The sequence below is a fragment of the Ascaphus truei genome, chromosome 14 (genome assembly GCF_040206685.1).
Source record: "Ascaphus truei isolate aAscTru1 chromosome 14, aAscTru1.hap1, whole genome shotgun sequence".
Classification (NCBI taxonomy): Eukaryota; Metazoa; Chordata; class Amphibia; order Anura; family Ascaphidae; genus Ascaphus; species Ascaphus truei.
Window position 1 is genome coordinate 39,395,326 of NC_134496.1, and position 20,346 is coordinate 39,415,671.

General features: G+C 43.9%; 1 protein-coding gene across 2 annotated transcripts in view; it reads right to left on the reverse strand.

The window, feature by feature from the left end:
• LOC142465411 (uncharacterized) overlaps positions 1–20,346 on the reverse strand; it is a 129,469-nt gene that overhangs the window by 57,005 nt on the left and 52,118 nt on the right. For both annotated transcript variants that reach the window (XM_075569372.1, XM_075569371.1), the window contains exon 3: positions 16,418–16,526. In XM_075569372.1, coding sequence (XP_075425487.1) covers positions 16,418–16,526 — 109 coding nt within the window. The remainder of the gene's footprint in view (positions 1–16,417; positions 16,527–20,346) is intronic.

The window sequence follows — 20,346 nt, forward strand, 5'->3', positions numbered from 1 at the left end:
GCAAAAACACGCACGATTCCAGTAGCTCCGATGCGCATGTACGCGCCAATCGGAGCTACTATATGGCGCGTTCGGGTGAAATTTTGCCCGCCACCAAAAGTTGGCTGTATTGTGGCCAGATACCGCGCGCCTCAGAATGGCGGGTTTCACGCCAAGTGAAACTCGTCTACTTAACAATTTAATGCACACCGCGCTACCGGAGTACCCTGCATAGGAAACAATTAAATGCCAAACCTGTGGCGGATTTAAGCCTTTCCGGTACGTACCTCTCTGCATAAGCCCCAGTATTTTTTTTCCATCGCTCCCCTTGAGAGCTTTTCTAGGTTACTTAAAAAGGTTACATTTAAAGCAGGCACTTAATTGCCAATACATTGTATACATAATAAGTTTTTATAGGGTTCCATGTTAAAATGAATAAGAAGTAAAGAGTGACACACTGTGCTCATTTGCATGTCATTTGCATGTCATTACCCAGAATCCCTGGCTGCAAGGGAAGCACTGTTTGCTAAGCGATAATGGGTTGCAGACCTGTCTGAGACATGCAAATTGCACCAACATGTGGTATTTTTATTTACTGCACAATAAACTCTACAAACTTCCGGCTGTTCATCTGAAATACGCATCGCGTGCAATGCAGCTGCATTACATCCCATGCATGTGCTAGTCTAACCTTACATTTGTATTTTGAGACAAGCTCCTTCAGGCCCTTAAGTGTTTCTAGGTGAGTAAATCAGGCATCTGGAGCATACAGAAGTTATTTAAAAGCTGCAGACAAGCAATATCCTACATGTGTTATTTATATATATATATATATATATATATGTATATATATATATAATCAGTTCTGTACTATGAAAAAATATTGTAGCATTAAAAAAACAACAACTCTGAATGACATTTTTTATGTATTATAATGTAACAAGCATTTTTGTTTCTATAGCAACCATTTACAAAGTCAGATCCCCTTCCTCTTCTGAAACAGCCCCTAGCACTCCCCTTTTTGAGCCCTGCCCTCTCTGTAGCAGTGCACCAATTGTATCTAGTGACTGACAGGGCACATGATCTTCCCCATAGAAATTTGCATATTTGGCCCTCTTCTGGTGCACTGACAGCCATTTAGTGAACCCCCGAATATTCGTCGATTGATCGGCAATTTAGCTAATTACTTATCATTGTGTGGATTGTATTGATGCACATATTAAAGGGGAAAATTCAAAAATGGCAGCTTGCGCTGCTGCTTTTTGTGAACTGGTCCTTCTTTTAACCCTTTTGCTGTGACAGATGGCAATACCCATTAAATGCTTTGCCGGCTTCTCTATCAGTGAAGTGGTTACAGTTCTACCTTCTATATGGTATTGGCAGTTACCATGTTCAGAGTCAATTGTCTGGAAAATAACCTGGTAAAGATGATCTTTTTGCAATCCCTAATAAATGCTGTAATTGGACCTTAATTACACTATTGTCCCAGAGGTTACTTTTATTTTGTTGTTTGTTAATGCAATTATTTAGCTTCCCTATTTTTGCATTGACCTTGCAGGAATAAGAGTATTTTCCAGTCAGCATAATGCTTTATCTTTGAAAGCTACAATCAATAAGGATAATTAATGATGCCTTCTGCAATGATAGCCTCAGCAATCATTATACCACATTAATCCCTGCAGTCAGACTGGGGTCAAGGCCATTTAAATCATTCACCGAAGGGTGGAGAAATTCAAATATTATAGCAATATAAATCCAGGGACATAACCTCACCCGCTATTTGAAAGTGATTTAAATAATATAATGATAAATATTGGTGTATCAGAGGAACCAGTTAAATAATGACACAAAAATCTGGATATGTATGTTTCTAAGTATGATTTAGGTCAAACATTTAACCATTTCATATGGATACAAAACTCCACAGCTCAACAGACAATTAATAGTACAAATGTTGACAAGATTATTACTGTACTGTTCAGCAGGCTGTCAGACATCAATGAAATATATACATTGTTTTTCATAACCCTTATTCATAATTCCTCATGCTTTTTAAAGAGGTTATTCAAGCGTGCGATTTTTTTGGGCAATGTTTTTTTATTTTTAAGATAGGATTGAAGCAGGGGGTCTCCGGACCTGAACCCCATTAATTTCAGCTCTGGGGGACCCCCTGCTTCGAATCTATGTTAAAATGGCTTGATTGCGCCTTTAAAGCAGGGCTCATATGCATTGCCAGCCTCTTCAATCTAAATAAATAAGTAACTCGCTAATCCCCACGCGTTTATGAAAGTTTGATTTCAGCAGGAACTGAATTTTAACTGGTGCAGGTAACACAACTGACCACACATGGAGGCTTCCTGTTGGATGGTCGATTACATTTCCAGGAAGTAATACAATTAAAGGCGTACTCCTGATGAAGTCTCGCTTGAGACGAAACGCGTAGAGATTGCTGTGGAGCCTACTGTCCAGGTTATATATTTTATTTGCACTCTTCTACATTATTGCACTCCTGCTGCTTTGCTAGCATTTTGCTACCAGCCATTCAGACATTCAAGTTCCTGTTTACACTGTGAACTCTCCCCGGCTGAAACCTCGCTGACATCATCGAGTTCACGCGAGACTCTATTCAGTGTATGCTCTGTGTAGCACCGGAGAGAGGGGAAGGCGGCGTCCCTCGTGGCTTTCGGTCCCTGCCAGGACCTAGAGGGGCTATTGTGGCAAGACACACCGCGGACATCACACCGAAGTCCTCCTCCTTGGGTTCCTGCGTCTGAACGGGCTGAGTTGTACTCAAAAACGCATTTTTTTCAGCTTTGTTTGTGAGTGTGCATTTTTATCCCTTACTCCATAAATTTATTGTTATACAATTTTACGCTATGAGTGCGCCTGTTTTTTCTGTGTTTTTGTATATATATACATACGTTTATTTTCTTCCTGAGGTGCTGAAAGAGGCAATCTACGCCGGCTAATTTCTTTGCTAATTTGTTTTAACATAGGATTGGAGCAGGGGGTCTCCGGAGCTGAACTCCATTAAGTTCAGCTCCTGGGACCCCCGGCTTCCAGAGATACAGACCTCACAAGCGGGTGCCGGTAGCCTCTCCGCTCGGCTTCTAGGGTGCATGTAATGGCGGAATTTCAAAGCTCCTGCGTCTTACGGGCTAATAGGAAGTCATGACACGATCAGGTTAAGGCTTTCCTATTGGCACACGTGATGCGTGCGCTTTAAACTTTGCTGACATACTAGCATCCCCTACGGAGGTCTGCATCTCTGGAAGCAGGGGGTCCCTGGAGCTTAAAATCAATGGGATTTAGCTCCGGAGACCCCCCCTGCTTCAAACCTATATTAAAAACTATAATAAAAAAAAGCATGAATTGCGCCTTTAATTGTATTACTTCCTGGAAATGTAATCGACCATCCAACAGGAAGCCTCCACCAATGACATTGCATCTTCCTATTGGCCTATGGAAACCATGAGATTGGGCGGCCCTCTTGAACTCCAGAAAGGGGGGGATAACACAGTTTACTACGGGAGTATCTCTGGAACTGGTGGGTCCCTGGAGGACCCCCTGGTTCCAGCGCTGTGAAAGAAAGAATAATAGATTTTTAAAAATTAGCATTCAGGATTGCCGCTTTAGGTAAGGCCACCATTTAAAAAGTGGTGGAAAGGGTACAAATTTATAAGCAGATATCTTATTGGAGTAAAAAAAAAAACGCATAGAAGGAAAGGGTCACTATGTAAAAAGCCAGGTTTGTTATCAATAAAAAAAAATTGTAAAATCAAGTCGAGGAACTGCACCCTTAAAGCTGCAGGTCAAGCAACATCCAACATGTGTGGTTTTCAAAAAAAATTAAATCAGTTCTGTACTATGAGAAAATACTAGTAGCATTTTTTTAAACAGCTCTGAATTACATTTTTAATGTATTATAATGTAACAAGCATTTTTTGTTTCTATAGCAACCATTTACAAAGTCACATCCCCTTCCTCTTCTGAAACAGGCTCTGGCACACCCCTTTTTGAGCCCTGCCCTCTCTCTAGCAGTGCACCAATTGTATCAAGTAACTGCCTGGTCACTTGATCTTCCCTATAGAACGTTGCATCTTTGGTCCTCTTCTGCTGCACTGGCAGCCATTTAGTGAACCCCCGAGGCGAATCTTCGCCCATCGATCACAGAAGAACAGCTTGATCGGCAACTTAGCTAATTACTTATCATTGTGCGGATTGTATTGATGCACATATTAAAGGGGGGAGAAAAAAAACGGCAGCTTGGACTGTTGCTTAAATAGCAGCAAATGGAACCATGCTATTCCGCAACCCTGTTAGATTTTCTGATATTCTCCTGTGTTTGATGCTGTTTACCAGAGCACCTGAATAACTGCTATAGCGGCACGAACATCTGTTCTATTATTTCCAAAGGAGGTTAGGTGAACGTAATTCCATTCACATAAAATATGCATTTGTTCTTGACTGTCAAGTGCCTCTATTATTTTATTAAAAAGTCAGGGGAAAAAAAAAAAAGAACATAATCAGACCTCATAATTTATGTGTGACATTTTCATTACAGAGATCTTTACGCAAAATCGAAATCTAAAATTTAATTTCCTGTGATGTTTAAATTACTGACTGGCTGGCCTTCCTCCAAATATTGTCATTATTTGAGGCCCCATATGAATTCTATTAGGGGATATGTTTTACCGCTGCCAAAAGGAGCAGGGAATTCGGCTCGACGATACAAAGAAAATAATATTTAGACTTATTTTAGGAGATTTGTACGGTGTTATAATTTTCACAGAAATAGTCCAAATTTAAGTTGGCTATTATTTTTCTCTCCCGCACAGAGGATATATTTACGTTGCTATTCCTTTAATGCTCCCACGCTGGGAGGTCTGATATTAAACAGAGAATGGCCATTAACTATTAAAGTTATTTTAATAGATATTAAAGTTACTTTAGTAGATATCCCTAAGATTGTCATTTAGGATGGGTGTCTCCGAATGCTATTGCATTATTATATGTTGCGTACACGTTGATCATATTTAGTCGTTCTACCTCATAAGGTGCCGTACGCCGTAGCATTGTTTGGTAAACATGGGCCTTTACCCATTGTCTGGGATAGTGTATATAGAGGATTTACCTGATTATTAAAACATTTCAGAATATAATAATGAAATAATGGGAGGTTACAGTAGTGTCAAAAATATCACACTTATTTGACACACTGAGTGCTCATTTGCATGTCGTTACACAGAATCCTTGGCTGCAGTGGAAGCATTGTTTGCTAAGAGATAATGGGGAAAGGCAGGGTTGCAGACCTGTCTGAGATGTGAATGTGCTCACAAGTGATATTTTTATTTGCTGTACATTGTATGTGGAGGGTGTTTGTCATTTTTTGTTACCCACCATTACTTTTTCAATGTCTGGTTAAACGTATTTATCACACGTTGCATCTTTGAAGCAAGCGAGAACAGGTATGAAGAATATAAGTGATGTGACCGTGTAAATGTGCTAACCTGACCAATTACTTTTTCACCATTTCATGAAGACATGAATATAATGCTCTATGACAAAGTCATAGTCACAATGTAACAACCTACTGTATGTGAAACTGGGTCCAAAGGGCCTAACCGAGCCAGCACACAGTACTTAAGGGTTTCACACTAACGAGTTCTTACAACATTCTAATGAGTAGCTTTCAGATTTAGGAATCTGCGGCAATACGTGAGCCTCGGTGAGTAAAGACACTGACTCTGATAACAAGGACTCTGAGTTTGAAGCTGTTTCTATTCCCGAGATCGGCTCCTTGTGATCTTGGGCAAGTCACTTTATCTTCCTGTGCCTCCGGCACCAAAAACAGATTGTAAGCTCATCTGGGCAGGATCTGTCTGCAACAATTCCTATGTGCTGCGCGCTATACTGTAAGTGTGACGCGTTTTGAGTCCCATTTGGGACTATGTGAAATAAAGTTATTATTATCACTAGATTTCTAATAGAAATGGGATTTTAAAAAAAATATTTACTAAAACTGGGGTTCATTTTGCACCTTTTTTGTTGCCTTGGAGATTTTAATAAACAGCCCATAAATAGCATCAACTACAATATCAATATGAAAACTGCCACTGGCAGTGTACTAGTTTAGTATAAAGCTGCCAATCAATTGTATACCAGTTACAAAAAAGGGAGTCAAGAGGATGTGTCCAATATTCTCTTGTCCTGGGTGTTCCCATCCCTCTTTCCTTAAATATTGCCCAATTAGGCCACAGTTGGCAGTATGGTTGAGTTATACATGGTATTTATTTTATTATGCACATAATAAAAATGATAGGACGAAAGAATACACAGGTTGTACGTATGAGGAGGAACATATCCACAATGTTACAAAAGGAAGAGATGAATGCTGAGCTGAATTGTTGACTATAAAAGTAAAGAACATAAGACTGTGCAGCTTAAAGAAGGTCGCTCAATCTATTAAGTAACATGTCAAAGAGAGAACTGTCTCTTCTTGGCAACCTATTCAATTGAGTTAATACGAAAGGCTTATTTACTTATCATGTAATACATGTCAATGCACATCCTTATTCCTAAATAGTATCCACTATTTGTGGTAGAATGACAGACTCAATGGACCATAGGTTGCTGCAGTCTATAAATTACTTTGTAACCATGTTCTTTCCCAGAAAAAGATCATTAAATCAATGTCAGTTTTACTAGGCCAGCATGTGGAGAGAGGATGGATGGGAGTCCTACGTAATGTAGGATGAAGAACCCTAACCGAATATTGCAATCTCTGACTTTTCTATGCTATTAAATAGATTATTTTTTTTTACTCTTTGAAACAGCTGACTCCAGATGGGAATAACATTTGCTCGCAAATGCACAATCTGCAAATTTGGGAAAAATAAGTGCTAATGGTAAACTTTCCCAAAAAGTGTCAAATGACAATATCTTTTTAACGGGGATTCAATCTTGCACCTAACTTTGCAAATATTTTGGGACTTTTCTGGAATGTGATGGTTCTTGCACCGAGGTTTTCATTGCTTTGTCCGCTTCAGAATACATGGGGGAATTCAATAATGCAGCAAACGTTTGTTTACTGGAAAATGGAAAAAAAGAAAAATGGGAAGTAAGCTAATATATAGTTACTGCATGAATAATTTGCCTACACTTGTTGCAGTCATATGAATTTCCCAATGCGTTCGCACAAACGTTCACTAAAGGAGTTAGGACAGCATCCCACATCTTTACTGCTGTCCTGCCCTGCTACACTCTCAGTACCGTTGTGTCTGAAATACCAAGCCTTGGAAAACCGGATCATGTGGAAGGATTAAGATAGCAGCAGCGGATTGCCACGAAAACTCACAGGAGACAGATGAATAATGAAACATCAAGAACTTTTTTGATGCTGGGAAATTTTGGAAAAAGGACACTGATAATGCATTGACAGACAGGGCTGTGCAGGAAGCCCCTTATTGGTAGGCAAGCCAAGAATAAGAAAGATATGCAGCCCCACCAGCCATTGGCCCACAACGTTCAGGTGCCACTCTGCAATGCTTTCGCCAGTATTTACCCTGTACCTAAACATGTCGGAGTACGTGAATGCAAAGGGGAACACACAGATATCACTGCAGATCAGTGGCTTTTAAAGAATTTCCATGGGTATTAAAATAATTTACACAAAGTAAATACATGTTCATAAGCTAATTTTACCTTTTTATTGGTCAAGCATCACTAATTGTCTGAAGTATGAAAGCGGCACGCAAGTACATAGCCATGTTTTAGATAGAGATGCGTACACCAAATAAAAATATCACTTGTGAGCACATTCACATCTCAGACGGGTCTGCAGCCCTGCCTTTCCCCATTATCTCTTAACATACCAAGCTTCCACTGCAGCCAGGGTTTGTGGGTAATCACATGCGAATGAGCACTCGCTTTATACATGGAGATATAAGAATTGTTTGTGCAAGTTCTCAAACCAGGTTTCAAAATGGGGGGAGACATTTGCACAACTTTGCACAACTGAGGTCACATGGTCTTTATGTATTACCATTGTTTGCACAATTCTTGCAAAAGTATGAAATTGCACGGTGATGCATTGTGACCTTTTCGCAACAATTTACCGCAAACATGAAATTAAGGAAAAATTGCAATAGAAATGTGTGCAGCGAATGTGAAGATGTTGACACATCTCTAGTTTTGGGTCATTATCTTCTATTTCTTAACTTGGAGAGGCTTCTGTTTCATCTCAATTTGTCATGTCAAGTTAATGCTAAAGTGTTCCAGTTATTCTCTGCAGAGATTAGCATATCTCTTTTGCAACCTATAATCTGCCTTAAATCTTGTTCAGTACGCTTATCAGTTGAATTATGTTACCCAGTAGCCTAATAAATAAACACTGCTGTTGAAATGAATACATACAAGGTTAGATAATAAGTTGCTATTATTTAATTTCTTGCTCCATCGTCACATGACTTCTTTGATTTTGTAAATATTATAGTTAGGTCCACTGCACACATATACAATATTATTGATATAAAAACTATACCAGTATGGTAATATTTATAATTGTTATATATATATATATATATATATATATATATATATATATATATATATATATATATATATATATATATATATATATTCACTATAAATATAATTTGTATCAATATATCAATATTTGCAATGAAAATGAATGGTTGGTAAATATCTATCTAAAGAATGCCCTGGACATATTAAGAAAGGTCACCATGTCATGGGTGGCCAGTGCCCCTACTTTGGGCATAGAAGGATAATGGGGGGAAATGTTTTTTAGGGCTAGTGTAGATGTGTGGGGGAGGAGTTGAGGAAAGGGATATATATATATATATAAAGCCATGGTAGGTGAGAGAGCATTCAACTTGTGATAACAAGGAGAATATGTCCTCACCCTCCATCCCTGTTTGTGGATGTTCGGCGAAAAAAATTAAATAGTAATTAATAAAGTATAACAATATTATTACTAATAATAAATATGTACATGTACAAATATTTTTTTTTTTTAAAGAATAAGAGAAAGGGGTTAAAAAAAATTGAAAATGTCGTGGTTTACACGGCTGGTGGGAGTTAGGCCAGATTGCCCCTGGCTGATGTTTCAGGGCCCGTGATGGCTTTTGGGAGGCAGTTCTTGGCGACAGCCTCCGTTGCGAGCCTCATGGGTAGGTGGACCTTGGTGGCCATACCTTGTTGCCACACTACTATGGCGGCAGGTAGCTAAAGTGGCTTTGTGTACGGTAAAAGCGCCGCTACTGCAAGTGATGGTTCTATGGTGCAATCTGATCACAGGGCTGTCCCATGGTTACGGTTCTGGTTTGAAGCTGTAATTTAATCTTTAAAAAAGGCCGTGGCCATTTGACACCACTGAAAGGTTGTCCATGTGTCCTCTTGGGTCTGTGGGGAGGGATGGATCCGAACATCCCAGTGTCATGTGTTTTGCCGGTCCACATAATTAGTATAACCATCAATGTCTAAGCGAAGTCGAGAGACATATTTGCTTTTATTGTTACTCAGCATCAAAAGTTCTTCACAAGGGTTATCAATCACTGACTTTTACTCTTTAGTTGCATTTCAAACATATCTGCACAGCAGCATTCATGACGTTTTAATGGACTATTTTTATATTTATCTTATGTCACGGTTTGCCTGACCTGTATCTATACTGTCCAGCAAAACCCATTATGTCTATTGGTCTGCCAATAGCAAATCAGCAGAATTGCTTGTTCCTTAATTGATAGAACATATTCCTCCACCCACTGATAGATTACTTCAGTCTAGCAGCTGTGAGACCTGCAGTATTCCCCGCTCGGCAAAGCAGAGCCCAGTGGGTTGTAGCGTACGTCATGCAATAAATCGTTCATTTTCAATAATCAACAGCCTTGAATTAGGGGCTTCTGAAAGTATTTCCTAATACAGAATATTTAACTGCAAATCATAAAGCTTTATAATTAGGAGTAGCACAACGTGTGTGTGTGTGTGTGTGTGTGTGTGTGTGTGTGTGTGTGTGTGTGTGTGTGTGTGTGTGTGTGTGTGTGTGTGTGTGTGTGTGTGTGTGTGTGTGTGTGTGTGTGTGTGTCTACTTCCTGAGCTTGCAGAAACATATTTATATATAGTGTGTGTGTGTGTGTGTATATAAATATATATATATATATATATATATATATATATATATATATATATATATTTAAAGCTGCCGACCAAGCAATATCCTACATGTGTTTTTTTTTTTTTTTTTAAATAAATTAGTCCTGTACTATGAGAAAATATTTGTAGCATTTAAAAAAACTCTGAGTGGCATTTTTAATGTATTATAATATAACAAGCATTTTTGGTTTCTATAGCAACTATTTACAACGTCACATCTCCTTCCTCTTCTGATCCACAGGGGGCAAAAAAAGAATACATTACAAATCGTCGTCAAAAGCGGCATGAAAACGTTCATTTATTAAGATGTGTTATACGAACGAGTGAGACAGATGCTGGAAAGTAGTGACGATTGTGCTCATAAAACAGTAAGTGGGGAAATAGTGTAAAACTTTACGGTGCACATTATACACTTTATGGTGAGCTCGTACATAACAAGCATGTGGTTTTACAAGCCGTATAATTTACAAAACGCTTAGCGCCACGGTTTAAAGCTGTATAAAGCAACAACAAAAAATGGAGTGAGAGTGCAGGCCTATTGTTCATACTTTATATTGTAACTTCGCCATTATACTTAATTCTCTGACTACAACAGAAACCATACACTGTTTACCTAACCCAGGAGTGCTCACATCCAGGCCTCGAGCCCCCTCCCCCCCCAACAGGCCTGGTTTTCAGGATATCCCTGCTTCAGCACAGGGGGCTCAATCAGTGGCTCAATCAAAGACTGAGCCTCTTATTGAGCTACCTGTGCTGAAGCTGTGACTGATTGAGCCACCTGTGCTGAAGCAAAGAAATCCTGAAAACCTGACCTGTTGGGAGGGGCTCGAGGACTGGAATTGAGTACCCCTGACCTATTGTAACCTACATTAAGCAAAAGAGGGGGCCAACGTAGCTTAAAAAGACAGAGAAACATGAAAAGATAACCTCGTTTGAAAGCTCTGGAGTAGGAGTCGTTCCTGTCTTTCGGGAGACGTTGCATGATTCACATTATATTATGGGGTGTATCATTTATTAGCTTTCTGTGTTTAAGTCTTCTACTCTTTATTTACGGTCATTTAAGAAAAGTTGAAATTAGTGTTACCATTGTTAATTATAAAGCACATGCAAATGAGACCTCAGGGTGTTTACTTTTTGCTTCTTGTCCATTACCAGCTCTACATTGCACAGCCAGTAACCAGCCTCACACTGATGAGACCCAAAAAGTGGAAAAGCTCTCTGTGAGTAGGGTTACTGGCTCTGCACTTCTGTAAGCCAGGCTGTGCTGAGAAAGCTGTGTATTACGGCATGTATACGCTTATAGGGTTCCAATGGACAAGAAGTAAAAAGTGACACACTCACATGCATGTCATTACCCAGAATCCCTGGCTTCAGTGGAAGTATTGTATGCTAAGCGAGAATGGGGAAAGACTGGATTGCAGACCTGTATGAGACGCTCACAAGCGGTATTTTTATTTGTTTTCCATTGTACGGTGAAGGGTTTTTGTCACTTTGTTTTACTCACTATCACTTATTTTGTAAGTTTTTTTGTATTTTGTAATTGACTCCCCGGAGGATGGAATATTAAATAACTGAATGTTTGCTGTTAGAGTCTGTTTAATAATAAGCTCCCATCATTTTAGATTGGTAAGCAATTGTATTATAAAACCTTGAATTCCGATGCTTAGAAGTCTGATTGATGTTGAACAAGCATCGCTGGTCTCTCCAGAATTGAAAACGTTTGATTATTATAAAAAAAAAAAGGGGGTATTTTAGAAAAATATATTTAGTAACTCTTTTTGGTGTAAAGATTGTGCTATATCTCTAGGACCTCAACTTCCCCTTAAGTCTACGGTCTGAAACAAAAACACACTAAACACTCAAAAAAATCACTGCGCTCCTCCATCGGTGCTGGGATAGTTTTTTTTGCGCCATCTCACCCTTTGTATGACAGCTGTCTTTATGGAGAGCCAGAGGAAGCACTGTAGGGTTCTTAAATGTCACCCAGGAGCGCCACTGCATCAATAAGTCTGCTGATGCCCCATGTTGAGGTCCTACTGCAGTGTATTATGGACAAGTGATGACACTTTGAACTGTAAGTCCTATACATCTAGGATTTTTTTTAATATTGCATATTTGCACTGTGATTTGTTTAAAGTGGACTAGTCCAGGAGTGCTCAACTCCAGTCCCCAAGCCCTAACAAGTCAGGTTTTCAGAATATCTCTGCTTCAGCACAGGTGCCTCAATCTGAGCCTCTGAATGAGCCACCTGTGCTGAAGCTGGGATATCCTGAAAACCTGACCTGTTAAGGGGTCTGGAGGACCTGTACATGTCAACCACATGAGACTACAAATAATACACAAATCTGTGACGTGGTATCTCAAATATTCTGTTTTTCATTTACATTCCCCCTCCCCCCCCGCGTTCTTGTTATCTTTGTACATCTCACACTTTTGGTGTGCATATTCCTTAATTATACAACAGTCAAAATATTTTAAGGAAGCTAGGTATGCTGTTTGTGTGATCACACAACGTGCAACTTACTTTCGTTAGCGTGAATCAGGACAGTGTTTTGATATTTATAGAAAATACAAGTCGAGAAAGAAATTCTGGCGGTGCATCTGCTCCTGAGAGGAAAAACTGCAGACCGGGACTTCTTACTGGTCAAAAAGCTTTATTTGGCACATAGCAGCCAAAGAAACACTCTTACGCGTTTCGCGCGTCACTCCGCACTTTATCAAACATAAAGCTCTTTGCTAAAGCGCGGAGTGACGCCTGAAACGCGTAAGAGTGTTTCTTTGGTCTATGTGCCAAATAAAGCTTTTTGACCAGTAAGAAGCACCGGTCTGCAGTTTTTCCTCTCAGGAGCAGATGCACCGCCTGAATTTCTCTCTCTACCTGCAATCTGCACTCACCCCGGTTGGAGCACGCGGACGTCCAGCAGCCCTTACACACTCAAACAGTGAGTTAGTTTCATTACATGAGTATACCCCATATAAGTTATTCCTCGGGACAGAGGCTATTGGGGATACTCTACCACTGTGTCATTTATGTGTGAGAAACAAGGGACATATATTCCACATTTGGGACAGTCTCTGAGAAGTACAAAAGTGAAATTATTTACACTTATACGTTTGCTGGACTCTTTTGAATTGGTGACACTAGGGAGCTCGGGGCTCCCATTTTTCTCTCAATGTTTAGAAAATACAAGTCAAATGTTACCAGCAAATGTTGCAGGTACTAATTCTGTAGAACACAGCACAGGTTGGAATACAGTTTGTGTGGAAACCCACAACTCATTAAGCTGTGATAGTGCTGGTCGGGATGTTGTTGCATGGAAACTCCCATTGACTAACTGAAGAACATACTTGTTTAATTCCCAGTCAAAGCATGATATTCACTTTAAAAATCTGCAGCTCGACACATTTTTCCACTGAGAGAATTCCACTAAACGCTTTTTCTCTGTGATCCTAAAACCATTAAGTGGATAATTCCCTGACCCCTTGAAACACACACACACACACACACACACACACACACACACACACACACACACACACACACACACACACACACACACACACACACACACACACACACACACACTACCACTGTCTGAAAAACAAATCAAAACCAGAAAGGAAACGGGAAAAAACTCTGACATAGAGCAGATTCCATCTCTCACAGCTCAGACCTGCAGTATTTAACAGTAAAAAACAAGAGCTAATGAATTTTCATTGAAGTGGTTTTGCAAATGTTGTGCACTTATTTTTAACTGGTTTGCAGTTATAAATCGCTAGGTAAATCTGGTATTAATGAATGTTTTACTGTGACATTTAACGTGTGTTTAATCTCAGTTTCTGGGAGGGGGTTATCAAAGTAAAAAGCCTGTTTACCTAATTTCTTTTGTTCCGTTACAATTTGCACAGTTCCTCATGTTCCATTATTTGCATCGTCGTTGATGCATTTGCTATATTTTGACCACTTCCGCTGACACATACAGCTTAATAAATAGGCTCTTAGAAAAATGACGGACAATTACAGTTACAGGCAGAGAACATATCTCTATCCTGCAGATGTTTCATGTAACGCCCTGTTTTTCCCATCTTGTTTTAGCTGCACCCACGCGTTTCCTTAAATCAGGGGTGTTAAACTCAGTCCATAAGGGCCACCAACAGGCCATGTTTTATGGATATCCCTGCTTCAGCGCAGGTGGCTCAGTCAAAGCTGTGCTGAAGCAGGGATATCCATAAACCATGGCCTGTTGAGGACTGAGTTTGACACCCCTGCCTTAAATGTACAATATATTGAGGCCCCACTTCTCAATATACCTCCGCTATCAACTACTTATTTTACTAACCCGCTTAACCCGGATAACCATCGCGGTGCAGTATAAACATGAGAGATGAATTGGGTTTTACACTCATGGACCCCTGTTTCTGGTTTGACCAAGTAAATGCTTCTCCACAAAGCACCCTTCATAAAAACCCTGAAGTTGGTCCTCCTGCAATTTTAACAGTTAACTTTTTATCACAAGGAAAACAAGAGTTTGATTTCAAGCCAAGTGCAACATCACAGCTAATACTGACTCAGCATTTCTGCACAGTTCTCACACTAAAGACCGAGGCATTAAACTAAGCAACATTGTGTCACAGATTTGTGGAAATACGTATAGCTGTGGAAGATATTGCTAAGCCTATTCTAGTATTAGCATCAATGAAAAGCATTTGACAAGAGCCTGCAGAACGTTGAATTTGCGCGTAACCTCCATGCTTGTGCACTTACAAACTAATAGCAGTACCTTGAATATAGTTTTTGCAAGACACAAACATGTGGCAGCTTATATATAGTACACACACATATGCTTCCATGGATATGGATATTAGCATGAATGAAGCATGTTGATAGCATGTTGAATGAGTGAATGACTGATTACATTATTTAGTGCTGATTGGCCGATTAGAAGGCATTTCGTAAGTGACCGGACCATATGGTTTATAAATGTGGTTTGTGGGGGATTGATGCTATCACAGTAACTATGGCAAAAACATCTGCCCCCATCAACGTGTCAATGAGAAAACCATGTTGGAAATGTCCTGTATCATAAGCAATCTTGGTCTAGACATGGTCGTTTATTTATAGCGGTACTACACCGTGAAACGTTTCTTGTTTAATACATTCAAATAGCCCATTGGTGATACACAGCATATGAAAGTCAGCAGTACTAGGCAAAGAGGATCTGCAGTCACTAGAGCTACAAAGGTACCCCAGCAAAGCCCCATATTAAATCCGCTGGGAAACAGCCATCCCCTAGCTTGGGAAGATCTCACTGTTTCCCATGCACGAAGCAGACAGTTGCTCTGAATATTGAACAGAGGCGCATTATTCGTGCATCAATGTGTGCAAGTACCTTTGCCGGTGTTTTCAGCACCAACCTGTGATTTGAGAATTTAGTACGTGTAGCAGTGAGAAGGGTTAGACAGAAGTTCTGTGGCACACATGTTATAAAGAGAGAGAGAGAGAGATTGAGTTTTGTATTTAGTATCATGATTTGTCTCTGTTTTTTAAGGAAACGAGAAATTCAGCTATAGTCTGATGTGGTATATACCCCCCTGGCAAACAGGGCAAAAGAAGAAGCTTGATCAACGCGTGTGTGTGTTGTAGACACTCTTTGCAGGGGCTTCTTATTTAACAGGTACGACTGCTTTACACTTCAGAGTACATATTCTTTTATTTATTTATTAAGTTGTGTTATATGGGACGAGGTAAAGAAATAAAGAAAACGTGGGGGGGGGGATATAAAAAAAACTATTAATATATGGAGGGGGAGACAAGATCAATTAACTTTGTATATACAATAGGTAAGTCATTTAATAAGATCAAACAAGATTCTTAGTACAAATCTATCAACAAGACAACAAAGTCAGGACCTCGACTGACCCAGATCTTATTGTGGGCTAAACTTGTATATCCTGCATGGATGAAATATTTTCATCTGATTGAGCCACCTGTGCTGAAGCAGGGATAACCAGAAAACCTGACCTGTTGGTAGCCCTTAAGGATTGAAGTTGGCCACTCCTGCAGATTTACTAAACGACACAATTTCTGTTTCTCAGTCTACCTATAATAAAGGGAACCACAGAAGGACATACAAAACCTGCAGTGCATCTGAGAGATAATGTTAAAGTAATTGTTTGCTGAGTTGCAGAGGCAGGGCGGCTGCACAATGCTCTGCAGAACTCTCTGGACCACAGGGGTTTAATGATGGTATAATTAGTGTACCTTTCTGGATGACAGCAGATCCTGATTGAATAAGGGGAATTCTCCATTATGGTTTTGGACCTGACTTTTCTCAATAATCCAGTCAGCCAGGACGTCACCAAAATCCGGTCTGAAAAAATGACAGCAAAGACTTCAGTTTTAGTGTACTGTATATTGTAAGAATTGCACTGTAATCCTCTATACAACAACATAATCAAGATTGTAATTGTTATCTGATTGGGCTGCTTCTCTGTGCCTTCAATGTATTAAATACTAGCTGAGAGACCCGGCGTTGCCCGGGATGTAATGTTCCCGTTCCTCTCTCTCCTCCCCCCTCTCTCTGTTTGTCCCCCATTCACATCAATCCAGTCCCCCCCTCCCTCCCTCCTTTACAGCTTCATGTAGCGTGTGTGCGTCAGTCACTGTGTGTTTGCTCGCGCGTCAGTGAGTCTGAGGCAGAAACACAAACACACACAGACTGACTGACGCACACACAGTCAGTGTGTGCCTCAGTCAGTGTGTGCGTGCGTCAGTCAGGCTTTGTGTGCGCGTCAGTCAGTGTGTGCGTGCGTGCGTGCGGCAGTCAGTCAGTGTGTGCGCGCGGGGCGTCAAAGGCAGGGGGGGGCGTCAAAGGGAGGGGGGGGGCGTCAAAGGGAGGGGGGGGCGTCAAAGGGAGGGGGGGGGCGTCAAAGGGAGGGGGGGGGGCGTCAAAGTGAGGGGGGGGGCGTCAAAGGGAGGGGGGGGGGCGTCAAAGGGAGGGGGGGGGCGTCAAAGGGAGGGGGGGGGGCGTCAAAGGGAGGGGGGGGGCGTCAAAGGGAGGGGGGGGGCGTCAAAGGGAGGGGGGGGCGTCAAAGGGAGGGGGGGGCGTCAAAGGGAGGGGGGGGCGTCAAAGGGAGGGGGGGGCGTCAAAGGGAGGGGGGGGCATCAAAGGGAGGGGGGGGGCGTCAAAGGGAGGGGGGGGCGTCAAAGGGAGGGGGGGCGTCAAAGGGAGGGGGGGGGCGTCAAAGGGAGGGGGGGGGCGCCTCAAAGGCATGGATTCCTCCCCCTGCATTTCCTGCAGTGGACAGGAGGGGGGGGGCAGTGGACAGGAGGGGGGGGGGGGCAGTGGACAGGAGGGGGGGGGGGCAGTGGACAGGAGGGGGGGGCAGTGGACAGGAGGGGGGGGGGCAGTGGACAGGAGGGGGGGGCAGTGGACAGGAGGGAGGGGGCAGTGGACAGGAGGGAGGGGGCAGTGGACAGGAGGGGGGGGGCAGTGGACAGGAGGGGGGGGGGCAGTGGACAGGAGGGGGGGGGCAGTGGACAGGAGGGGGGGGCAGTGGACAGGAGGGGGGGCAGTGGACAGGAGGGGGGGGGCAGTGGACAGGAGGGGGGGGGGGCAGTGGACAGGAGGGGGGGGGCAGTGGACAGGAGGGGGGGGGCAGTGGACAGGAGGGGGGGGGCAGTGGACAGGAGGGGGGGGGCAGTGGACAGGAGGGGGGGGCAGTGGACAGGAGGGGGGGGGGCAGTGGACAGGAGGGGGGGGGGCAGTGGACAGGAGGGGGGGGGGGCAGTGGACAGGAGGGGAGGGGGCAGTGGACAGGAGGGGGGGGGGCAGTGGACAGGAGGGGGGGGCAGTGGACAGGAGGGGGGGGCAGTGGACAGGAGGGGGGACAGGAGGGGGGACGCAGTGGACAGGAGGGGGGACGCAGTGGACAGGAGGGGGGGGCAGTGGACAGGAGGGGGGGGCAGTGGACAGGAGGGGGGGCAGTGGACAGGAGGGGGGGGGCAGTGGACAGGAGGGGGGGGCAGTGGACAGGAGGGGGGGGGCAGTGGACAGGAGGGGGGGGCAGTGGACAGGAGGGGGGGGCAGTGGACAGGAGGGGGGGGCAGTGGACAGGAGGGGGGGGGCAGTGGACAGGAGGGGGGGCAGTGGACAGGAGGGGGGGGGCAGTGGACAGGAGGGGGGGGCAGTGGACAGGAGGGGGGACAGGAGGGGGGACGCAGTGGACAGGAGGGGGGGGCAGTGGACAGGAGGGGGGGGCAGTGGACAGGAGGGGGGGGCAGTGGATAGGAGGGGGGGGGCAGTGGACAGTGACACACACACACACACACACACACACACACACACACACACACACACACACACACACACACACACCTCAGTTGATGCGCCCTTTCTTTAGTTCCGTTTGGCGCCGGAGGTGGGGAGCGACACCTACCTGTACTTCCGGGCGCCGCCACCGTCTGACTCGGCGCCGCGAGGGAGGAAGGGGGTCCGCCATCTTACGCGCCGCGTGGCAGCTGCGGGAAGCGAGGTGATTTGGAGCGGGGAGAGGTGATTTGGAGCGGGGAGAGGTGATGCCGCTGGGGAGGGGGGAGAGGTGATGCCGCTGGGGAGGGGGAAGAGGTGATGCCGCTGGGGAGGGGGAAGAGGTGATGCCGCTGGGGAGGGGGAAGAGGTGATGCCGCTGGGGAGGGGGAAGAGGTGATGCCGCTGGGGAGGGGGAAGAGGTGATGCCGCTGGGGAGGGGGAAGAGGTGATGCCGCTGGGGAGGGGGAAGAGGTGATGCCGCTGGGGAAGGGGAAGAGGTGATGCCGCTGGGGAGGGGGAAGAGGTGATGCCGCTGGGGAGGGGGAAGAGGTGATGCCGCTGGTGAGGGGGAAGAGGTGATGCCGCTGGGGAGGGGGAAGAGGTGATGCCGCTGGGGAGGGGGAAGAGGTGATGCCGCTGGGGAGGGGGAAAAGGTGATTTGGAGAGGGGAGAGAGGGGAGAGAGGTGTGTGTGTGTGTGTGTGTGTGTGTGTGTGTGTGTGTGTGTGTGTGTGTGTGTGTGTGTGTGTGTGTGTGTGTGTTATTTATTTGGACCTTTGGCCCGTCACTCCGCCTCAGGCCAATGAGAGGTGTGGGGGGCGGGCCAAGGGGGTGGTGTGAGTGTGTGAGGCCAATGAGAGGTGTGCGGGGGCGGGCGGGCCAAGGGACCAATGAGATTGCCGCTAGGGACACCGGACATCCAGCAGGCAGGCATGCATGCATGCAGGCAGGCAGGCAAACATACAGTGCTTTCACTAATATAGTATAAGAAGAAGATCAAACTTGTGGACAGCAGGAAATCACAGCCACAAGTTGCTTCTATTTCAGCAAGATAGGGTTAATCAAAATAAGCAAAAGGCAAAGAAGACTCGTTACTAGAGACAGGCGAATCCGCCCAAATCCGTTCCCCCGGATTTCCGCTAATGTTACCCCCAAAACCGCTTTCCGGTGTAAAATCCGCAAACAGATTTGGGCGGTTTGACTCCGCGTGGATTCATCAAGAAACCGCCAATGGATGCAACCCGCTGGTGGATTTGTAGAATGCAATCCGCGGATTCAGCCATCTGTTCTCAAAAATCCGCCAATGGATTGCTGAATCCGCGGACTGGATTCTACAAATTCCGGCCATGGGTTGCGGAATCCGTGGATTTAATGGGTAATAATAATTTTCACATCCGCAAAACGCGAATCGCCCTTTTTGAGATTGATCCGCTGAAATCCGCGGACTAAAGAAACTGGTCAATCGGCTGCGCAAATAAATCGGCCAAAAAAATCGCCCATCTCTACTCGTTACTCGTTACATGTTTTGGGACACTGAAGAAGAACATGCAGCAGTATAAATCTGAATGCGAAAAGAACACGTCTGATCTATTACATACTGTATGTATTATAATGGAGCCATCCAATAAATGGTGCTACTGCCAGCCCACAATGTGCTCCTAACCTATTGAATGCATTGAGGCTCAGATCCTGGGCTGGCTCGGTCATTAAGCCTAGGGCACAAAGGTACTAGGGGAGCATTGTCCAGTATTTTGGCGCCCTAAGGGACTTATTAACCTGTGCCGGCCGTCTCCGTTCTGTCGCCCTGCTTCTCCTTCACAATTGAGCGTCAAATGACGCCGCAGACGTCACAACCAACGTCACACGGCTTCTCATTGCAA